Here is a 21,383-nt window from a genome sequence, read left to right as displayed (position 1 = left end):
AGTCTTGGATGTTTTCCCTCCCATGCTGTGCAGTTGTGATTCCGCATGTAAATATTTGGGCGGGACACAAACTCGAGAAACAGAGGCCCCTCTGTACAGCTGGCGGGCGAACAAAATGCCAAGCAAATGGGCTTGTGACGTTGCCGGATCGCTCTTGAATGCATGGGAAAGAAAAGTAGGAGTCAAAAAGAGATGACTTTTTTTTCCTTTGGAAAAGAGAGCAAGAGAGAGGACAGCGTCATCTTTGTTCGGCCCGTGCAGATAATAATCTGAGTGCTGATTCAGCTGGTGAGTACCATGAGAGGTAGCGTGCTGCTGTCTCAGGCCTTGGAAAAGCGTTCCATCACCCCCATGCATCACATAGTCATTTGTAAGGCTTCCCTTACGGCCCGCTGAGACTGTCCGGTTATGACAGAGGAAGAAAATAACAGCCCACACCTCAATGTCACCCTCGCTGAACTGCGATTATTATTCTTCTGTGCAAACTGCCGTGCGTTATTCCGTCTCTTTCAGCAGAAGACACTGACAAATGCACAGAAACTGTACAGATCTCCATCAGCTCGCACCGGCATATATGACAAACATCCAGCTGAAGCCTGGCACGGGTCGAGCCTGGCAGATATCAAGTTATGATAGCCGTGTTGACTAATTTAGAGCAAGATTGAATTCCTTCACCCCCCTCATCTCTCATGCTGTCAAATAAAGGCCTCGCGGTCTAGACTGATCCTATCAAAAAAAAGCTTAATTAGCTTGTAATAAATTCTCATTTCCGTCAGTCTTCTACAAAGCCTCGGCCAGCTCCGTGTGTGCCAGCTGACAAACGCCCAGTAATTTGATACTGGCATTCAGCGGGTTCCCTTCCCGCTGCCCCTTTCTCCCCCTCCGCCATTTCACAGGAGATCTTTAAATGTCACCCAAACACACACACGTGTGAGTGCAGCATTTGTGAGGCACTCTCGAGAGCTGGAGGGATTAAAATGTTTGAGCCAGTTGTTTCAGGAAGCAGAGGTAAACAAAAAAAACCAAAAAGAAAGCGGTAGATGAGGATGGTGAGACTACCGGTGTGTGCTTCTTTTATTAAGGTAACACTGGTAGATATCTGTTGGTAGCACGTGACCAAGAAGAAGCTGCTTGGCTAGGCAGAGATTTACATCAGATGCCCTTCCTGACTCAACCTCAAAGGGGATTTGTGTCTCTGTTTGGAATTGAACCAAGAAGTGAATATGTTAGCCACAACACTAAGGAGTCATCACTTGCTAATATATTTGGTAACCATATTTTTTTCTTAAACGTGGCACGGAAAACTTGATTTCCACCCATTAAATACCTGTAGACGTCATCGATTACTGGAAGGTTCCAGGCGCTTAAAGCCTGTTAAGTTCTGGGAATCATCTGAAACAAACCCTCACTATCCTGATCCTGATTACCCAGCATTTTGACCTACACGTTACCATCTCAACTGCCAGCTTCTCAATCAGAGCAAAACTTTATTTCCTGTCAATTCCTGGCCTACAAATTCCTGCAAACAATCATTAACCTGCACCTCCGCAGCAATGTGCAGTCCCGTTTGCTGACTCAAACACCGCTTTTCATGCAGCGAAATCAAAAGTTGCAAGCCAAAAATTCTCCCTGTCGAGCTCTGCCAAAACAACGTGTTCAAGAGAAAGCCGTCATCTGTGATGTGACATTTTCATGGCACATCTTCTCAAGACACTTAAGAGACTAACTCAGCCGCCCCCATCCTTCAAACAAGTGCAAATCTGACTGAACACACATGACTAACCCTCTTCACAACTACAAGGACAGAGTGTGACTGTTTATTCATGACCTCAGAAAGACAAGTTTGATACAACCCCCCCCCCCCCACAAAAAAAAAAAGTTTTTTTACAGTGCTTTTTAATGGACATCAGTGGGATGTACGGCTGCACTGATACACTCTTTCACAATCATAGTCCCTGCACTTGGACCAGGTCAGATATCCCAAGTGTGGCACATTCTCTGGGTTTCCAAGTCCTTGAGTGGAAGTCGATTTATTGAAGTCGCACTCTGGTTTTTTGATGGAAGACTTGCTGAATTTGAAAATTCCCAGAATTCTCAAAGGTTTTTTTCCCCTTCTTTTTTATTTCCAGGTGGAAATTAAGTAAATTTATGAATTAATTTATGTATTGCTTCATAGTGTAGTGGTTAGTACGTTTGCCTAACACGTGAAATGTCAGTTGGAGACACTGATTGCAAAATCACATATGCAGATCCAACCGCTCTGGTGACCCCTTTCAAATAAAGGAGCAGCTGAAGGAAGCTTTAATCAATTAGTTTAGTTAATTAGTTCACTATTTCACCAATATATAATTTATGAGGCTGAGCTGAATATTATATTCATGCTTCAGACTGGCTCTGTTAGTCAAACTGATGGCTGGATTAACCAATCGGTAGATGATCTGGTTTTTGCATATTATTCGAATTGCTTTCATACAACACGCCTCATTCACGTCATTCTTTTCTACGTGCGATAAATTTGACGAACGCATCAAGAGCAACTCCGGTTTGAGTATACTACCCACGGTAGCTTTTGCATGCACACTGGAGCAGCCGGAGACCGAGCCACCAACCTCACTCTCATGATCTGCTCAGTTCCAGCTTTAGCCTCCTTAACCCTTTTCAAGCTACCAGGACCAGGCTGTATATGTGCTTAAAACCCCAAACTGCATGATGTTCAAACAAGACGGTCAGTATAAGAAGCTCTGACTAAATTAGGTGCAGGTTCAACAGCATCAGTGTGTTTTTTGTGCTTTAATCACACACAGTCCTGGTTATGGGGACAAAAAGGTACAAATCCTCCTAAGCATCTCTATTAACAGGCTTGCTCCTTCTGACCTCACTCCCGGGGAGCTGTAATTGGCTGATTTTGGGGGATGTTCTCTCAGGTGGAAATTTCATGCATTGTCACGCATGCCAGTTTACTTCTTTAGTCTCAAATCACCAGGAACATTAGGGCTGAGAGAAGTCAGCCAAGGTTTTCTTTTTCTTTTCGCCTTCCATGAGTTTAAAATGAGAAAGCTGATCAGGCCCGTTTCCACGTGGTCATCGCTGATCTCTGAATGACTTTTGTGGGTTTCACGTTTGTCTAATTGAAAATGAGAAAGCTCTCTGGCTGTGTGAAAACATCCACGCTTGGCACAGATGAGGCGCCCACATAGTTCACAGCGTGTGCACCCCTGTAGACCGGCTGACTGGAAGGACCGCTTCAGACATTTGTCTCGCAGCAGGAGACAGATTCAATCACCATTTTATAAGTGAACATCTTTCGCCTTGACTTACTTCACCCTCGCACGGCTTCACGTGGGATTGATATATGATGTGTGCTGTCATTTTTTTATACCTCCAATAAAGAGGGAGAGAGCGAGAGAGATGGGGGTGGGGCGGTGGGGTAGTTATAGGAAAGAGTGGAAAGACAGCACACTCAGCACTGCTCAATGCACACAAACACAACATTTTCCCCAAGAGGCATAGCTCAGATTCCTAGGCTACAATTTGCATCACAAATATCCCGGAGTGGGAGTGCATGCACGGAGAATAAATAAACCAGCGAGGGTCCCACTTTACTTCCCCATTCATCCCGGGTGTCACCCATCCATCCGCGCATCCACCCTCTCCATCGCCTTGCATCCAAAGATCCAACCGGGACTCAGGAAGAGAAAGAGAGAGGTGGTGTGTATGTGCAGAGGCCAAAGAAAAACAGAGCTGTCTTTAGAGGCGGGAAGGGGGAAAAGCATCCAGGAATTTAATTTGGAATCCTTGGAAGTTTGGGGCCAAATTCACCTCTGAACATGAATCTGACAACTTTCCTGTTGTGCCGCCTCATAAGTGCGTTTCTGTTTGTTTTTCCTTGGCTCAGCAGTCTGTGCCAAACACTTGATTGTGTCAACTAAGAGCCCAGATTATGGATCACTTACTGAACTCCAAATAACTGGATAGAATTCCAGAAGAGATATCACACCAAACCAAATCAAATTAGAATTATCGATGAATAAGCGTGGGAACAAAAACCCATTGGAGAAAAGAAAAAAGTTGAACTTAATGATTTACTTCAAATAAGAGCGCAATCAAATCATGCATCATAAACAAAACATCCCAGCGGGATTTAAAACCTCAGCAAACACCCTACAGGGGCGCCAAAGGAAAGATCTGTCAGAGCACATAAATAAAACACCATTAACTTTACTATAAATTGACTGTCGAGTGTCACTGACGCATCCGAAGCCAAAACAGGCACGCTGAAGAAGCATTAAAGTGATTTTCGTCAAGGGACCGACTCCACGGGGGTCGCGATGATGATGATGAAAGCGAGATGTTTTCCCACTGCCTGTATCGCCCTCAGAATATCTGCTACATCTAAATTATTCAAAGACAGTAAGGAATTAAAAAAAACTGTGCCACTGGTGTAGCCCGAGTCTTATATATAAATATATTAGTCTTCGAGTCTTCTGGGGAATTAAACTGAAACGATGGCGCATTCATTCATACTTAGTGAAGGGATCTAAATAATCTAAATCAGCGCAGATTCGCAGTCTGTTTGATGACAGATGTTTTTTCTTTGTTGGGAGATTTCATTTGATGTTATCGTTTTCGAACCAGCATATCTCGCGTAAAAAAAAGAGAAAAAAAAATAAAACTGTGTTAAAACGACAGAAGAAGGACAGTTTGGGGAGCTTTATTTTATTTTACGCAGATGCAGTTGAATGACAGTTTCCTGTAGGTGCGAGAGCGATAATTGAAATCAGCACCAGCGTGCCAGGATGTGAACTTGTGTTAAGTTTTGGACCAGAAAGAGTCAGAAACCCGGCGACCTTCAGTTATCATTTAGTGGAATTATTGCTAAAGTCTCTGCAGGGACAGAAAAGGATCGGCTCTGTTGCTCTTTGGATGTCTCAACTCTCACTTCATCGGTGCTTTTCAAGTCAGACCCTGACCGAATAACGGAGGCGCAGAGACGCGCATCCCCAAAAAGCACTCACCTGATTGCGCCGCACAGGATCCGATCACCGCCAAAGTGACGAGGACGCAAGCTGGGAAGAACTTCATCTTGGGGGGCGGGAAGAAAAAAAACCTGCTTCTCTTGTTAACTCCCGTAACTCACATGTCCAATTAAGATATCCTCGTTGATCACACGCGTAAAAAAATTAACCAAAAGAGAGAGCGAAAGAGAGAGATAGAGAGAGAGGAAGGAAAAAGAAAAAAAATAAAACCCCGTCGGAGTCTTCTTTTGCGCTTCTTGGACACCTGGCACCGTTTCCGTGCGCCGTGGAGAGCTTTTACGCACCGCGTCTCGTTCTGTTTGCGTGTCGGTTCCTACTCCAGTGTTTAGGTCGCTTTCCACCGCGGATACTCTGAGCCATTTACTCCTCACACTGCCATCGCGCCGGTGGCTGGGGGGAGGGAGGAGGAGGATGGGGGGGGGGGCGCGATGTGCGCGCGTGCGTATGCGTGTGCGTGTCGGGCGTCTGAACACGCCTCCTTTGGAATGACCGACACCTCCTTCGCCCTATTAAGTCCCATCCAAAAGATTTGGAGCGTTTAATACTTTTTTTTCTTTTGGAAATCCGCCCACACTACTTATCGCCTCTCCTGATTGGCTATTAAGCTCCAACGCTGCCGTCGATACACCTGTTAGGAGCAGGTTTTGTTTTGGTTTCTGTTTGGCTGCTGTGTCGGCCACTGTGCTCTTCGTTATTGCTGGGAAGACAAATTACTTAATATCTGATCCTGATCATGATGTAGGAAGTAGTTTGTTTAGGGGTTATAATGTGACAGACAGAAGACATCAGTGGAACACCCCACAGTGTAGTTTCAGCAACACCACGAAAGTTTCCTGCTTCGCCAGCAGGGTCAGCCTCTGCAAATACCCACCGCTACGAGGCACAGCCTATAAAGTTTGATTGTGCTGGTGTGAAGAAGCCGCAGTGAAGGCAAAAAGCTGGAGCAGTGTACCATTTTCAGGGCCACTCATTTTACAAGCCAGTCTGCCCACAGATATTCTGCACTCTGCTTTTTATTTGTGGACTGACGTGAAAGTATGAAACGAGCTGGCGAATCGACGAGGACAAAAAGATATTGATTTGCGATCCGTGTAAGGCGAAAACTCGACCGTAACTGGAACTATTGGAGAATTAGTGTGAGGACCATCCTTGATACAGCCTCACGGTGCCTGAAGGGATGGTTTATTTAGTGTCCTTTGCTGCTCTCTAGGGGAATTCACGGGGAACCGCTCGGTTCTGAGCCTTTTGATCATAAAGCTGCTGAGTAGTGCTGTGCAGTACTGCACATTTTGGCATCAATATGATACCAAGTATTGCCAACAACGATACCAGTACTTTTAACCTATTTAACCTAATTAGGTTAACATAGCAGAGCAGTGTGTCATGATTTATGAGATGAATCGTCATCAGTTTGCAAAACACATTTTAATGACATTAAATCACTGTGATTTTCACTTCCTTTTAGCTTTTAATGTCTTTAGAAACTAGTGTGTGTTTGAGGAATATTTTTTCATCCCTTCTCCGAAAACAATAATATTTTAGTTAATGCAATTCACTGGGATTCATACTGAAGTTAGAGAATAAAAAGTATCAAACTTATCATTGTAGTATTAATCCGATGCCAATACGAGCCCTGATATTGATGCTATTGATATAATTTCGATCCACAAACCTCTGCTGCTGAGGGACCTGAAGTGAAGGCCGTATCTCCTCAGTAGCATAAAGGCGGACATCAGGACCCTTACAAAAATCATTAAATGGGTTACTTTGTTTGCTTTTCCATCACAGATGTGTGTGTAATCACTCTCTAAAGTTTTCTGCATTTGAAAAGTCACATAAATATTAAACTGTTTTCATACAAGCTGTAGATTATATTGGGATACACACAAAAAAAGGTACTTTAATGTATCTGTAGGGGGCACAACCAAAAGTGAATGGGAGAGTGAACTCCAAGGCACTGCCTTTGTGCATTTGACAGTGCACAACAGCAGCTATTTGTAGCTTTTTGCTTTGTGCATTCCAGAGACCAGTTCTGTACCTCTGTAATTGTGCAGCTTTTAAAAAATTAAACCTTTAGAAAAGGTCAAAATTGTGTATATGGGGTTGTCATGGTTCCCCAAGTAATTGTGTGTGACGTTTTCAGCTTACCTCCCTTCAGCTGAAGATGTGGCTGCCCAGGGCTCCTGGCGCACCCATTTATCATCGACACTTATCATCAATTCAATTCAATTTCATTTATATTGTACCAAATTCCAAATTGCAAAGTAAATGCCCTACAACCCTTATAGAGAAAACCCCACAACAATCATCTATGAGCAAGCATTTGGCAAAAGTAGGAAAGAAAAACTCCCAAAACTCAGACCGGCTGGGCGTGAGGGCAATGAGACAGGGCAAAAATACACAGTATACAGTTTATAACCTGCCACTCGCCATTCATCAGGTTGTTGAGCTTCCCAGTGTGGTAGCATCACTCAGTCTTCTTTGGTATTTATTGATTTTTTGTTTACATGCCAACCTTACCTGTAGAATCCTTCCTGGTCCATCAGCCTGGCTAGCTTCTGGTCATACCTACAAGCGCCACTCTCACCGCACTCAAGAGTACTTACCTGACCCTGTGGAAAGCAGTGAATATTCACCTGCTTTGGAGATTCTGAAAATCAGAATCAACTTACCTGAATGTGAAACTGACAGAATTGGAGAAAAAAAATAGTACAAAGAAACTTTGGCAACTGGACCAAATCCTTTCTTGAGTGTAACTTGAGTTTGATTCTCAGTTATATTGTGAATACTTACCAGTTGTTGTTCATTAAAATTATTACATTTCTTCAATCTGTGTCCTGCAATTAAGTCTTATGCGCAAATCACAGCAGGGTACAGATTCATTTAATAAAAATATTTTAATATGCAGTTGTACACATGGGCAATAGGCTGGAACATCTGAACCTAAAGATGCAACTTCACCAGGTAACCTGACACGTAGTCTTTAGACTGTTTGAGGAAATCTGAGAACCCAGAGAAAATCCACCAAGCGTGAAGTGAACAAAAGATGCCACAAGTTCAAACCCAAGAACTTTTTACTATGAAGTGACAGCGCTAACCTCTTCATCACAGTGACACTAAATATATGACAGATACAGAGTGAAATACGTATCCATCCGTTTTCATAACCACTCACCCAGTTCAGGGTCATGAGGGAGCCGAAGTCTGTCCCAGCTGTTGTTGCATAGATACACCTTGGATGGGCCATCAGTCTATCACAGGGCCTAAAGGTTTTCTGTTTTAAAAAAATGAACATTGAAACAATAAAATGATCAAATCTAAGCGTGGAGTTAATATTCTGCATTTTTTCTTTTTCTGCTGTCCGTTAAAATCTAGAAGAAAAGTTGCCTTGTTTGGTCACACATCTTAATCTTGTTCAAGAAAATGTGGAGACGCATTAAACCCGTAGTCTTCCTAATGATCAGGATGGGACGACTCTTTCCTCGGGTGATTTTGTTTCTAGTTTCAAATCTACTCCAATACAGCATAATGAAATGGTCCAATATTCATCAACTTAACACATAAATATCAAATACATATAAATAACATGTTGGATGGTTAATGTTGATCTGTAATGAGTGTAAGCTGTCAGTCTGCTGTTTACCTCGGCCTAAATATACAGATGTGGACAGTATCTGGATGTTCACATCTGCATATTTAGGAGGCTGTAAAGAGTCCAATACAAGTTGATGGGTCTGTGAAGCTCACTTCTGATGACACTGATACTGAATGAGTTGTTGAGGATGTGCTGAACCTTTCTAACAGCAAGAATAGCAGTTAGCCTCTGTTAGCTGCTGTTAACCTCCGTGTGTTGCTGTCAGCTGCTGTTAGCCTATGTTAGCTGCTGTTAGCCTCTGTGTGTTGCTGTTAGCCTCTGTTAGCTGCTGTTAGCTGGCATTGATGAAAAGTTTTTTGAAGCAGAGCTAACATTGTTGGACTAATTGAAAAAACTGTCATGTGAAAATGTAATCACATGGGTTTTTTTTTAGAAGGAAAGTGCTACTTTTAGGACATCCAAGCCTAATAATTACCTTAACTTGTAACTAGCTGTTATTATTGTTTAGCCAGTAATTGTCAGCTGTCCAGAGACGATAGAGTCATGTGTCTAATCTGCTGACAATAAGCTGAGCATTCAGTTACTGTGGTTCTGTTATTTTGGACCAGCTGCCTGCTGACTTGAGAATAATTACATCTGTGCACACACTAAGGGGGAAAAAAAAGAGTCATAATCTTTCTATTCACAAAGGCCAACACTTAATTGGTGTTTTGTTTTGCTTTGTTTTGTTTTAAGGCATTTTTTGCCCACACAGGTTTTTATGTCTTTATCTTCTGTGTTATTAAATATATGCTATATGTTACATAAGTTATATGTAATAAATGTTATTAAATAACCTCAAAAATACTTACAGTACCTTTTAAGTATTAGCATTTTGTTTCATGATTAAGATTTGCTGTTTGCAGACATGGAAATGAACAAATTCACTATCAAACACCAAAATGAACAAAAGCTTTTTAGCTCCACAATACCTACAAACTTAAAGAAGATGCAGCTTGCACTCTGTCAGTCTACACTCTGTAAAGTCAGCCACATGAAAACACTCATCGGAGCCACTGGATTACTCTCTCACACACCCATCGGCAGAGACAGCCACGCTGGGTGGCAGCACAATGCAGAGCAGCGCTGAGAATACTAATCAATCTGTTCCTGTGCAAAATTCCTCAGATAAAACATTCAATTATAGACATTGCGAGCTGCATGAGATTTGTGCCGATACGAGTGTGACATGAAAATGGGAATTCTGCCTTTGTGTGCTGCTGCTGTGAAATGGGGTCCCAGTGTGAGCCCACCGCCGGGGATGTCTCTGGGTATTCACACTAATGCATTAATCCTAATACAAATAAGGAATGGGGAAAATGTGACATTTAATTAAAGAGTCGTGATGAGTCTGATGACATGCTACCTCACAGTTGGCCTCTGCTGTGAGAGTCATGTATATATGAAAGAAAACCATCCAAATTCTAGATGTTAAATGGTTATAATTGGATTATTCAACAAAAACGTAAATACTGAGGGATTAAAACAGCAGTGTTTTTTCCAGACTCTAAATTGCTGCTATAAAGCATGCACTGTACACTGAACTAATTTTGGTATCTGACTTTGTTTTGTCCCCTGTGAGCAGTTCCACCCAGAAAGCAGCCGGACAAGGGGCTCAGATGACAAGCAGCGCTTCTATGATTAGGGCTGCAGCGAGGAGGGGAAAGGAGGGTGCCACAGAGAAAGGTCAGGGGGGCTTTTACACACAATCAGTTGCCGCCTTCTTGTTGACAACACAGCGTGAACTGCGGTTAATTTGTTTCTAACGTGGTGGCACCGTGACGTTCCCGACTCACTGGCTCTGGCTATTGGAGTTAGAATGAGGCTTTGCCGCTGATCTCCGGGGAGTGAGCAGAGCGCGTGAAACTTTTTGGGGTTTGTGTTCAGCATGGCTCTGGAGACCGCCTTGCTCCTGAAAGCAGGGTTTGTGCTGCTGATGGCAGGTGAGTCCATGGTACTCAGGCAGAGAGTCGCTATAGGTGGATTCAGCTTAAACCTTGTTTATGTTTTTCTTTGACAAAAAAAAAGCAGGTCTTTGAAATGTTAGTCTATTTAGAAATTATTAACAAGTCTTGGTTGATTTATGGCAGAAAAAAGGACGAGGTAAGTTGGGATTTTGTTTTCTTGGGTTTCTCGATAATGTCTATGAATAGACTTGATCTGTTTGTTAAAAGTTCACTATGCTCTATGTGCTTTGTTTCTGGAAGAAAGTCTGAAAAACCCACCATTATTCACTCAACCTTACATTTCACTAGCATTTGCCCTCATCTACCTTCTTGCATGCTCAGCAGGCCATTGTCATTGAACGTAACCAGTCAAAAAGAAAAAAACATAAGTAGCAGCTGTGTGAAGAAGTGCATTTCATGGTTTTACATTTTCAATAACTTTGTTTCAATGTTTGAAAATGAAGGCAAACGTGATACCATATGACTCATGTGACATGTTAGAGAGTAAAGTGGATTATGTCTCCAACATTGCTTGAACCTCTAATATGAAATTCTTGGGAAACTTTTGGGAATATTGATCCAGAAACACACTGGGAATTCCTTAAATTAATCTCGAAGGAAAGACCATATACTATTAAAGAATGATGTAGCGGTTGTGGGTTCATGGAGTGCTCCTTGATTTTGTCCATCAGCAGTTGCTTTCAGGAAAAAGATGTGTTTCATTTGGGACCATAATTTACAAAAGGGACTCTGTGCTTTTGTTGAATTTCACTTGAAATAGGAATTTAGATATAAACTTACCAGGAAAAAACAATTACTGAAACCTACAAAAATGAGCTGAAACTTGAAAAAACTATAGAGAGGAAGTCGATTACCTAATCTAAATTCAATTGGGAATTTGTAATTACTAAACATCACCAACAATATGTGAGTAGGTTGTGGTGCTTAAAGGTTCTTCAGTCAAATACAAAAATATCCCCCACACAATCACACCACCAGCAGCAACCTTAACTGTTGATATAAGGCAGGATGGCGCCATGCTTTCATCAGCTGACATCAAAATCCGAGCAGAAATGGACACTCATCAGACCAGGCAACATTTTTCAATCTTCGATTGTTCGATTTTTCTGAGTCCACACAAACTGTAGCCTCAGTTTCCTGTTCTTACTGACAAGCCTGGCACCCAGTAGGGTCTTCTGTTGCTTTAGGTCAGCCTCTTCAAAGTATGCTCACTGGCTAGTCTCTCTTTTTCAGACCCTTCTCTGTAAAACTCTAGAGATGTCAGCATGGATCATTAATATTTGTGGAAATGATTTCAAACCCCATCATCTAATATTCATGAGAATCAGCTTTTAAAATCCATAAATGTTGAGTCTCAGAGACGCTGACTGAATTTAAGATTCCCATTGGACTGATGCGTGTTTCCTAATCTAACAGAGTTGAAGGCAGAAAGTCAATAGAGCATAAACCTTCAGTCAGAAGAACATTTGTCAAACTATGCCTCCATTTTCCTGGAAATTGTAATCCAAATACAATGCTGGTTAACAGCCAAGTTGAGGGGCAACTGTGAATCCTCCAAGCGGCAGTCGCCATCAGAGGCTGGTGAAACATGACTGTAGATGATAGACAAGCTAATATTCACTCCCTTTTCAGGAGATTACTGTGCGTTCGTTCAGATCTTGCTTTGCCACAACAGTTTCTCACATTCTTCTTTTGTAGCATCTCTTTTGAAGCTCCCGTGTCAACACGTTCAGTCTTCCTTTGAGTGCAGGGAGAGCCAGCAGGGACAGAGCAAATATAATGGGCACACAGTCGGCCCTTATCTGGCCCGAACAGACTGGAGATCCACCATGTTTCTCGATCGTAACAACAACCTGTTTGTTTCCACGCAGGCGTTTTACACCAGATTAAGCCTCCCTCTCCTACTGTACTCCTCCGTGGTGCTACATTCAGCCTCGAGTCCTGCGGGATGGCCGCGGTCTGCCTCCACGTTTAGAGGCTGTTTACACGCATCTCTGAAGTAAACAAATGGGATTGGGACTTTGCCTGCAAATTAAAATCTTTTCTTAGTGAAAGTAACAGCCTAATAGGGAAGAAATGGCCCAGTAGGAATAACCATTGCCAGGACATGACCTTGTTTGCTGCACAAACATATGCTGCTACAGATATATATTCTGTACAGATATTTTTTAATTTTTTTTAAATACTTTTGTCTTACTTCTGTTTCTACTTTGTAGCTCAAGTCCTTGCATCAGTGTCTGGCTGTAACAGGGGAGTCTACACGTTTCTTATCAATGATCTCTGCTTGGCGAATTTCACATTCAACATGGAAAATCTGGATCGAGGTTTATGGTGCAGCTGGAAGGACACAATGGAGTGAGTTCACTGACTCGAACATGCAAAAGGGAAGAAACGCATGGTGGGACATAAAATCACAAATTTTCCTGCATGAATCTGTACTTGTAAGTCAAAAAAAATTGCAATTTATAGAGTCACAGCAAAGCAGCTTACAGATGGAGCAGCGGCTGTAGCCAGGGTGGAGCAACTTAGTTTGCCAGGTACACAATTAGAACAATATCAACTGAACAGTTAGCTTATTTTGGCTGGCTTTGAGATCAGTTTAATGAGATTTTTTGACTTGCTGTCTTATGCTAAATTCAATAAATAATTACGTTGCTGTTACATACAGCAGAGTTCCTTGAGCCTTGAGCCACTCCTCATATTTTTAAATTGTTTGCCTTGAAAGTAGGAAATAGGTGCAGTGATTTATTGAAATGTGCAAACACACATGTAAATACAGCATTAAGGTAAGCACATGTAAGCTAATGGGCTTGAAAGTCAATATTTGGTGTGACCACTTTTATTCTTCAGCACAGTCTGAACTCTCTTAGGCAGCTTTCTTGTCATATCTTTAAGTCGTCTTCAGGAATAGTTCTCCAGGCTTCTTGAAGAACATTCAAAGCTCTTCTTTGCGTGTCTCTGCCTTTTGTTCTGTTCTCTGTCAACATGACCCCACACTGCTTCAGTGATATTGAAGTCGTGTTCCACTGTGTGTGATTTTTTTTTTCTTTTTGCCTGTCCCGTTTGGCTCTTTTGCCATCAGAATTGTTGTCTAAAGGCAAAGAAAGATGCCCAACGGATTTACTTTACCAAACTGACCATCCCAGCCTTGCCGTAATGGTCCATTTGATTCACCTTTTATTGTTTATTTTATTTTCACTTGCTGAATACGGGACAGACTTGACTGGGGGAAAGAAGGGGAGAAAGAAAGAGGGAAAGAGAAACAGCTGAGAAGAGGGACGGGGGAGAAGGGCAAAAGACAAAAACCAACAGAACGGGCAGAGAAAAAAAAAGAAAATGCATATATCAATCACCTGGATCACCTGCTGAGAAAGAAAAAAGAAAGCAAGCAGAAGAGAACAAGAGTAATAGAATAAACAACATCACAATGATATATGGGAATATGACAGTAAATACTAAATATTAAACATTATTGTGCAGCACATAAGATCAACAGAACACAGTGTGCTTTGAGGTAGGAGCCAAAAAGGGTGTAGTTTGTGGGTGTGATCACCCATGTGTACACCTGTGAGCACCCTTGTTTTTTTTTAAAAGGTTCCTTCATGTAATGATCTGCTAGAGGGTGTGGGGGGGCCACAGCCCCGTCCTCCAGGGCGTGAAGCAGGTGTGGAGGAGATCAAAACTCCAGACATCCAGAGGCCCCCAGAACACAACAGACCAAGGAAGACCAACAGAGGGGCAGCCGCGCCACTGTCCCAGAAAGAGCTGAGGAGAGTCCCAGATGAGGGCTCACTCAGCAGCCGCGGAGCAGAAGCCAGGGGGAGTTGCAGTGATGCGCCCGTGAGCTCCGCCGGCAGCCAGCCGCGCCTGAGTGACCGAGCCCCAGGCCGAGAGGCCGGGGGCACCCCACCTCCGAAGTGGCCTGAGCGAGCCCCAGGCTCCAGGCCCCGATAAGCGGCCGCCAAGGAGTGAGCCGGTGTGTACCCGGACGCCCATCCCCCGGACACAAAGAACCACCAACGCACCGATGTCTGAGGGAGTCCGCCACTGGCAGGGGAAGTGGTGGTAGGGGGAGATAGGCCTCCAAACCTTGGAGGGCCTAAGATGTCCCCAGAGAGGTGGCGCCTGACACCCGACCTGACATATAGACACAGACATACAGGCACATACATATACAAACATCCATTCCCACCCTCATGCTCTCATATGCACTTACTCCACACTCAACCAACGTGGAGACAGACATAAAGAGACGCTGTACACACGATCACACTCCCCAAGCGTACTCTACAAACCGGGTCTAGGTGCCCCCGCCCCTGGAGGGGGAACTGCACCCAGACCCAGGTGGTATTACCCTTTTCCCTGCGGTGGAGGGAGGCAGACCGCCCCGACTCCGCAGCAGCAGGGAGGCCCCACACTCCAGACCGCAGTCGGACGGCCAACTCCTCCTCCTAGCCCCCCCGCTCCAGCAGGTCGCAGAGAATGGGGGTGAGAGAAGACTCCAAACCTCCCTCCTCCCGCTCATTGTAGTGTTGATGCATGTGTGTTCTAAGGTGCATTTAAAACCCAGGAGGGCATGGAGCTACCTGCCAGAGAGCAGCAGGTAAGCGCATGGTCTCTCCTGCTAGCCCTCAATGTCTACGTGTGTTGTGTGTGATTTTTTTTATACAGGTCTTTTACTGCATTGGCAGTATGTTTGGGATCATTGTCATGCTGAAAAATGAAGCTGTTGCCAGTCAGATGCTTTCCAGATGATATTACATGGTGTATAAAAACCTGATGGTACTTTTGTGCATTCATAACTCCAAAAATTTTTACAAGATCCCAAACACCACTGGCTGGAGTGTCATATGTGGATTCATCACTCCATCAGACCTGTTGTCACTGAAGCCACCCTTCCACTTAGACCATTTTTGATGAGGCTTCAGTGAACAGTAGATAAATGAGCTGAAGGCACAGATGTATCTCTTAAAGACCTGACACTTCTTAAGGGCATGAATTTTAAATATTGTTTGTGTGCTATAAATAGTTTTTAGGCCTGCTACGTCTTCTGTTGTCCACTCTTACATCCTCAGTGATTGGATGGCTCCCAGGAACTGGACTGAAATGAGTGAAAAGCAGCCATTGTACAAAGAAAAACTTTTGAATGACCTTCAGAAAGCCTGGAGAACTGTTGCTCAAGAACACTTTAAAAAAATCACAAGAAAGTCTGGCTCTTTGGAAGAGAGTAAAGTGGGTTGGCATCAGTGTAACAGAAGAATGATGGTGAGAAAAGCTGAAGTCCTCATGCTGTCATGTGCATGAGGATTTTTGATATCTCAGTCATTTCGCAGTTAAACAGCTATAAGAAGCAGCTGATGGCAGTGTTCTGGATTCACACCCAGACTATATAAGTCTTTAATATGCCAACATTAAGGCCTCGTGTTTATATCATTCACCTCTAAGTGAGTACTAATATCTTAGCAGGTGCACTGACAGACTGGTATTTCTGAGCTCATTAGAGGCAAAAAACTTGTTTATCTATCTGTTTATCTGTTTACTCTCTCATGCACCAACACCAGGGGAAAGCTTTACTGTATTTGTTGGCCATTATATCGTCTCAGTACTTGGTGGCTTTGTTTCCAAACCCTGACAGTCAGGGAGTGAGTCAGACAGGAGGATGAAGGGAGCCGGGGGACGCAAAGAAGAAGCTGCTGTCAAAACTGTGTGATTTCCCTCCTGGTTCACAGTCCTCACTTGGTCCAGCACATAACTGGGGGTGGTGCTCTGTGTGTGTGTGTGTGTGTGTGTGTGTGTGTGTGTGTGTGTGTGTGTGTGTGTGTGTGTGTGTGTGTGTGTGTGTGTGTCCATGGATATGTGTGCTCACTTGTAACTCATAAAGAATTTGCACAGGCAGTTGGAGGGGCTGGCAGTTGCATCACCAAACTCCTAGCAACAACGTTTGACGCCACTGTTCAGGCTCACAGGAAAACAGCCGGTACAGAGAAAATTACGAGTATTGAAAAAATATTTGTGGATTCGGGCTGTATAGTAATAATGACAAGTAAAACATGAATTCAAAGACCAGACATGTACCATTGCTCATTTCAATACAATCAGTCTTTTTACTCCTGTTATAGCTTTCCTTAATTAGGTATGACGTGGACTCCACTTCAGTCGTGTACTGAATATAAGACAGTTGTCATCGTCTGGTTTATGGACCGATGTTTTGAAGCTGAAAGTTTAGCATTTTGACGTTCATTTCCTTTGCTCCAATGCGCAGCCACCGAATTGTAACAGCATGAGACCTGATAAAGTGATGAAGCACTTTCATCTTCTTCAGTGGCTATTTTACTTCTGGCACCAGTCTGATCATATCTTCCTGTTGTCAGATATCCATCACCTGTTCAGCGCAGTAGTTGCCATCGTGTGGCTCTAAATTCTCTCACTTTTTTTGTGTTTATTTTTTTAAACAAACTTCACAGATGGTAAATGGATTAGTACTCGTATGACGCCTTTCCTCTTTAACTGAGCATTTAAAGCAATTTTTACTGCAAGCCACATTCTCCCAGTCTCACATGCATTCATAAATGCCTTTGGTCATGCACACACTTACACTTCGATAGAAGAATCGGAAGGAACTCAGAGTTTAGTATCTCACCCAAGGATACTTCGATTATCTGGGGATCATATCACCCAATTTTCAATTGGTGGATGACCCGCTCTACCTTCTAAACCACAACTGCTCCACAGCAAGGGGCATGAGCGGGTCATGGTCCCTGGCTTTTCCAACCTACATGTCCAAGTAACCTTGAGCGAGATACTAAACCCTGAGTTGTTTATTATTTATGAAAACGTTTGTGCTTCTGTCTCTGAAAGTTTCAGCACTGGACCTTATTAGAATCGTAATACAAGGTACATGTAAACGTAGCTGCTGAGGCACAGGAAAACCTTTTGGTGATGAGGGAGAAGGACTGATAAATGACAAAGGTAATGCAACGCTATAAATACACAAGGAACTAACGAGATATAGGGGAAATCAGTGACCCAGGGACGACAGTCACAAAGGGGGAGAAAAGGCAAATTAAGGAAGTAAAACAACAGTTCACAAACAGGTTGGAGCAGCTAGGGATCCAACCACCAACCCTCCAGTTAAGAGATCACCTGCTGTACCTACTGAGCCACAGCTGCTTCATTAAACCATCTCAGGATGGCCATTGTCGAAGTCGTCGTTGGTGCTGACCCCAAACCTAAGCCTAACTAACCGTAAACAAGAAGATCAAGTTTTGCCCGTTTTTGCCTTTCTGTACGGTACGGCAGGCTTAGGCTCACACCTCAGAGGGTTAAAGGGTTGGATTTTGTGATCACTTCACATTCAGAAACAGAGTTAGGCACAGTGGCCGTCTGGAACAGAATCTCTCCTGGTATGGTGCAATGCTGTACTAAGGGCAGTACCCTGTTGGTATGCATCTCCATTTCCTCTGCTCCTCACTACTTAGCAGTTATATTTAGCAGTGTTAAGCCCACTGGTAATTCTAGACACTCTTTTGCCTTTTTTTCTCCCCACCAACAGGAATACCCTGCTCTATTCCCTCTCTGAAAGGACGTTTCAAAGACATCACAAGATTCCAGCCGATATTTCTGTAACAATTTGGGTTTTCAGCTTGATTACTTTAAAATGTTTCACCAAACATTCAGAAAAAGGATCAACTTTAGTAACATCTTTTCTTTAATTACACATACTAAGTTCAGCATGAATCTGCCTGTGCTCTGCTGTCCTCTGCAGGATCTATGAGGGACTCACAAACTGCACATACCAGGTGGCCTTGAGGATAAACTGCTTCTGGCCAAATCAGATAGTCGACCGTTTCTTCATGGAGATTCATCAGATCTACTTTCATGACTGCGCTCTGACTGGTCGGCTCCTGCATGACCCACCGATTAGCATCCTCGCCCCATTTATCACAGTGCCTGTACTGGTCACCCTGCTCATGACTGCTGTAGTGGTGTGGAGGAGCAAACGCACACAGGGAATGCTATAGGGACCGTCAGAGTGTTAGGTTTGGGCTTGTAGAGCGTTCCGGAAGACATTTCTTAAGCATAAAGCATGCTCTTTTAATTTTCTTTTCATATTCCCGTGTTGATATTGAGCATATTGACTATTTGGAAGCTGCAGTGAAACAATTGCATGTTGTGAAAGATGTTAATAGAAATAAATTCTGTATTTGGTATTAAAACTGTCTGTCCAGTCACTTCTGGTGGCTAAGTTCACCTCTATGAAAACGCCTACGTCAGGGACACAAAACACTTTTTACAGAAATTTCTATAGCAGATATTGGAAAAACAGGAATTTATTTAATTGTTTATTAGTTACATAGTTACCTTGGTGTCGCATGAACAGCAATGTGGGTCGAGTTTTTAGCAACAGGAAAAGCTGCAAAACTTATGACAATACAGCTAAAAGTTCAAAATGTGTCCTCTACTTCACATTTTCTAAAACCTTCCAGTGGGTCAGATTGGATTCAGTGGACTTTTAAAGCCATTTATGTTAATTACCATCTGACATCGTGGCCCTTACAAACAATCTGCATAAATAACACCTGACAGTAGAAGAGACTTGCGTGATTGGAGCCATTCGGAGGAGGGTGAAGAGATGAAAAGGAGAGCGGGAATTAGAAAACAAATGTAGGATGAAGAGAGGAAACTGTATGAAATAATTTTAACAGCCAAAATAAACAATGTTACAGTTTTATAGTTCCTCTATATTTGTTTACCTTTGAATAAATTCCACAGTGTATTTATTAATCATTTTTGAGGCAACATTTACAATGAAGCAGGCACTTAGTTATCGTAACACAAAGACAGTTAAAGTCAGCTAAACGGCATCAATCTGTCCTGTCGTTTGGTGCAAATCAGTGATAAAAACTGCGCCGGAGAGGCAACAACAAGACCTCAGGGCATTGCTCTCTCCGTATCCCTACAGTTTTGCTTTTTGCTAGTGTTCTTGTGACTGCTGCTAGCATGACTTTTTGTGCGAGTAGGAGCAGAAGCACCTGACACGTCTACAACTGCTGCCCTCTAGTCTTCACAGATGATTTTGCAGTAACACAAAACGTCTCCAGACTCTTTAATATCTGTCACGTGAGCGCAGTGTTGGCCACTGTTTGCAAAAATTATAAAATAACGATATAATAAAATGAGGATATTTATATTTACAGTGGGGCAAAAAAGTATTTAGTCAGCCACCGATTGTGCAAGTTCCCCCACCTAAAATGATGACAGAGGTCAGTAATTTGCACCAGAGGTACACTTCAACTGTGAGAGACAGAATGTGAAAAAAAAATCCATGAATCCACATGATAGGATTTGTAAAGAATTTATTTGTAAATTAGGGTGGAAAATAAGTATTTGGTCACCTCAAACAAGGAAAATCTCTGGCTCTCACAGACCTGTAACGTCTTCTGTAAGAAGCTTTTCTGTCCCCCACTCGTTACCTGTATGAATGGCACCTGTTTGAACTCATCATCTGTATAAAAGACACCTGTCCACAGCCTCAAACAGTCAGACTCCAAACTCCGCCATGGCCAAGACCAAAGAGCTTTCGAAGGACACCAGGAAAAGTATTGTAGACCTGCACCAGACTGGGAAGAGTGAATCTACAATAGGCAAGCAGCTTGGTGTGAAAAAATCAACTGTGGGAGCAATCATCAGAAAATGGAAGACATACAAGACCACTGATAATCTCCCTCGATCTGGGGCTCAACGCAAGATCTCATCCCGTGGGGTCAAAATGATCATGAGAACGGTGAGCAAAGATCCCAGAACCACACGGGGGGACCTGGTGAATGACCTGCAGAGAGCTGGGACCAAAGTAACAAAGGTCACCATCAGTAACACACTACAACGGCAGGGAATCAAATCCCGCAGTGCCAGACGTGTTCCGCTGCTGAAGCCAGTGCATGTCCAGGCCCGTCTGAAGTTTGCCAGAGAGCACATGGATGATACAGCAGAGGATTGGGAGAATGTCATGTGGTCAGATGAAACCAAAGTAGAACTTTTTGGTATAAACTCAACTCGTCGTGTTTGGAGGAAGAAGAATACTGAGTTGCATCCCAAGAACACCATACCTACTGTGAAGCATGGGGGTGGAAACATCATGCTATGGGGCTGTTTTTCTGCCAAGGGGACAGGACGACTGATCCGTGTTAAGGACAGAATGAATGGGGCCATGTATCGTGAGATTTCGAGCCAAAACCTCCTTCCATCAGTGAGAACTTTGAAGATGAAACGAGGCTGGGTCTTCCAACATGACAATGATCCAAAACACACCGCCCGGGCAACAAAGGAGTGGCTCCGTAAGAAGCATTTGAAAGTCCTGGAGTGGCCTAGCCAGTCTCCAGACCTCAACCCCATAGAAAATCTGTGGCGGGAGTTGAAAGTCCGTGTTGCTCGGCGACAGCCCCAAAACATCACTGCTCTCGAGAAGATCTGCATGGAGGAATGGGCCAAAATACCAGCTACTGTGTGTGCAAACCTGGTAAAGACCTATAGTAAACGTTTGACCTCTGTTATTGCCAACAAAGGTTATGTTACAAAGTATTGAGTTGTATTTTTGTTATTGACCAAATACTTATTTTCCACCCTGATTTACGAATAAATTCTTTACAAATCCTACCATGTGAATTCATGGATTTTTTTTTTTCACATTCTGTCTCTCACAGTTGAAGTGTACCTCTGGTGCAAATTACTGACCTCTGTCATCATTTT

At 43.2% G+C, this 21,383-nt stretch overlaps 2 protein-coding genes across 3 annotated transcripts in view; one reads left to right on the top strand and one right to left on the bottom strand.

Moving 5' to 3' along the window:
• LOC147301864 (receptor tyrosine-protein kinase erbB-4-like) overlaps positions 1 to 5,364 on the bottom strand; it is a 367,641-nt gene extending 362,277 nt beyond the window's left edge. For both annotated transcript variants that reach the window (XM_086284333.1, XM_086284335.1), the window contains exon 1: positions 5,016 to 5,364. In XM_086284333.1, the coding sequence (XP_086140459.1) occupies positions 5,016 to 5,082 (67 nt within the window). In that variant the 5' untranslated portion in view covers positions 5,083 to 5,364. The remainder of the gene's footprint in view (positions 1 to 5,015) is intronic.
• A 4,949-nt stretch (positions 5,365 to 10,313) lies between these two features.
• LOC147301863 (receptor activity-modifying protein 1-like) lies at positions 10,314 to 19,868 on the top strand. The gene is made up of 3 exons (XM_086284336.1): positions 10,314 to 10,613; positions 12,854 to 12,992; positions 18,403 to 19,868. The coding sequence occupies exons 1-3, from the start codon at positions 10,559 to 10,561 to the stop codon at positions 18,656 to 18,658; spliced, it is 450 nt and encodes a 149-aa protein (XP_086140462.1). The 5' UTR covers positions 10,314 to 10,558; the 3' UTR covers positions 18,659 to 19,868.
• Positions 19,869 to 21,383: the final 1,515 nt, after the last annotated feature.

The sequence above is a fragment of the Aulonocara sp. 'chitande type north' Nkhata Bay genome, linkage group LG23 (assembly GCF_057382095.1).
Source record: "Aulonocara sp. 'chitande type north' Nkhata Bay isolate Kocher_YH1m ecotype deep benthic linkage group LG23, A_spYH_male_GT1.1, whole genome shotgun sequence".
NCBI classification, from domain to species: domain Eukaryota; kingdom Metazoa; phylum Chordata; class Actinopteri; order Cichliformes; family Cichlidae; genus Aulonocara; species Aulonocara sp. 'chitande type north' Nkhata Bay.
Note: the sequence above shows the minus strand (reverse complement) of the source record. Positions and strands in the feature narration are given on the sequence as shown.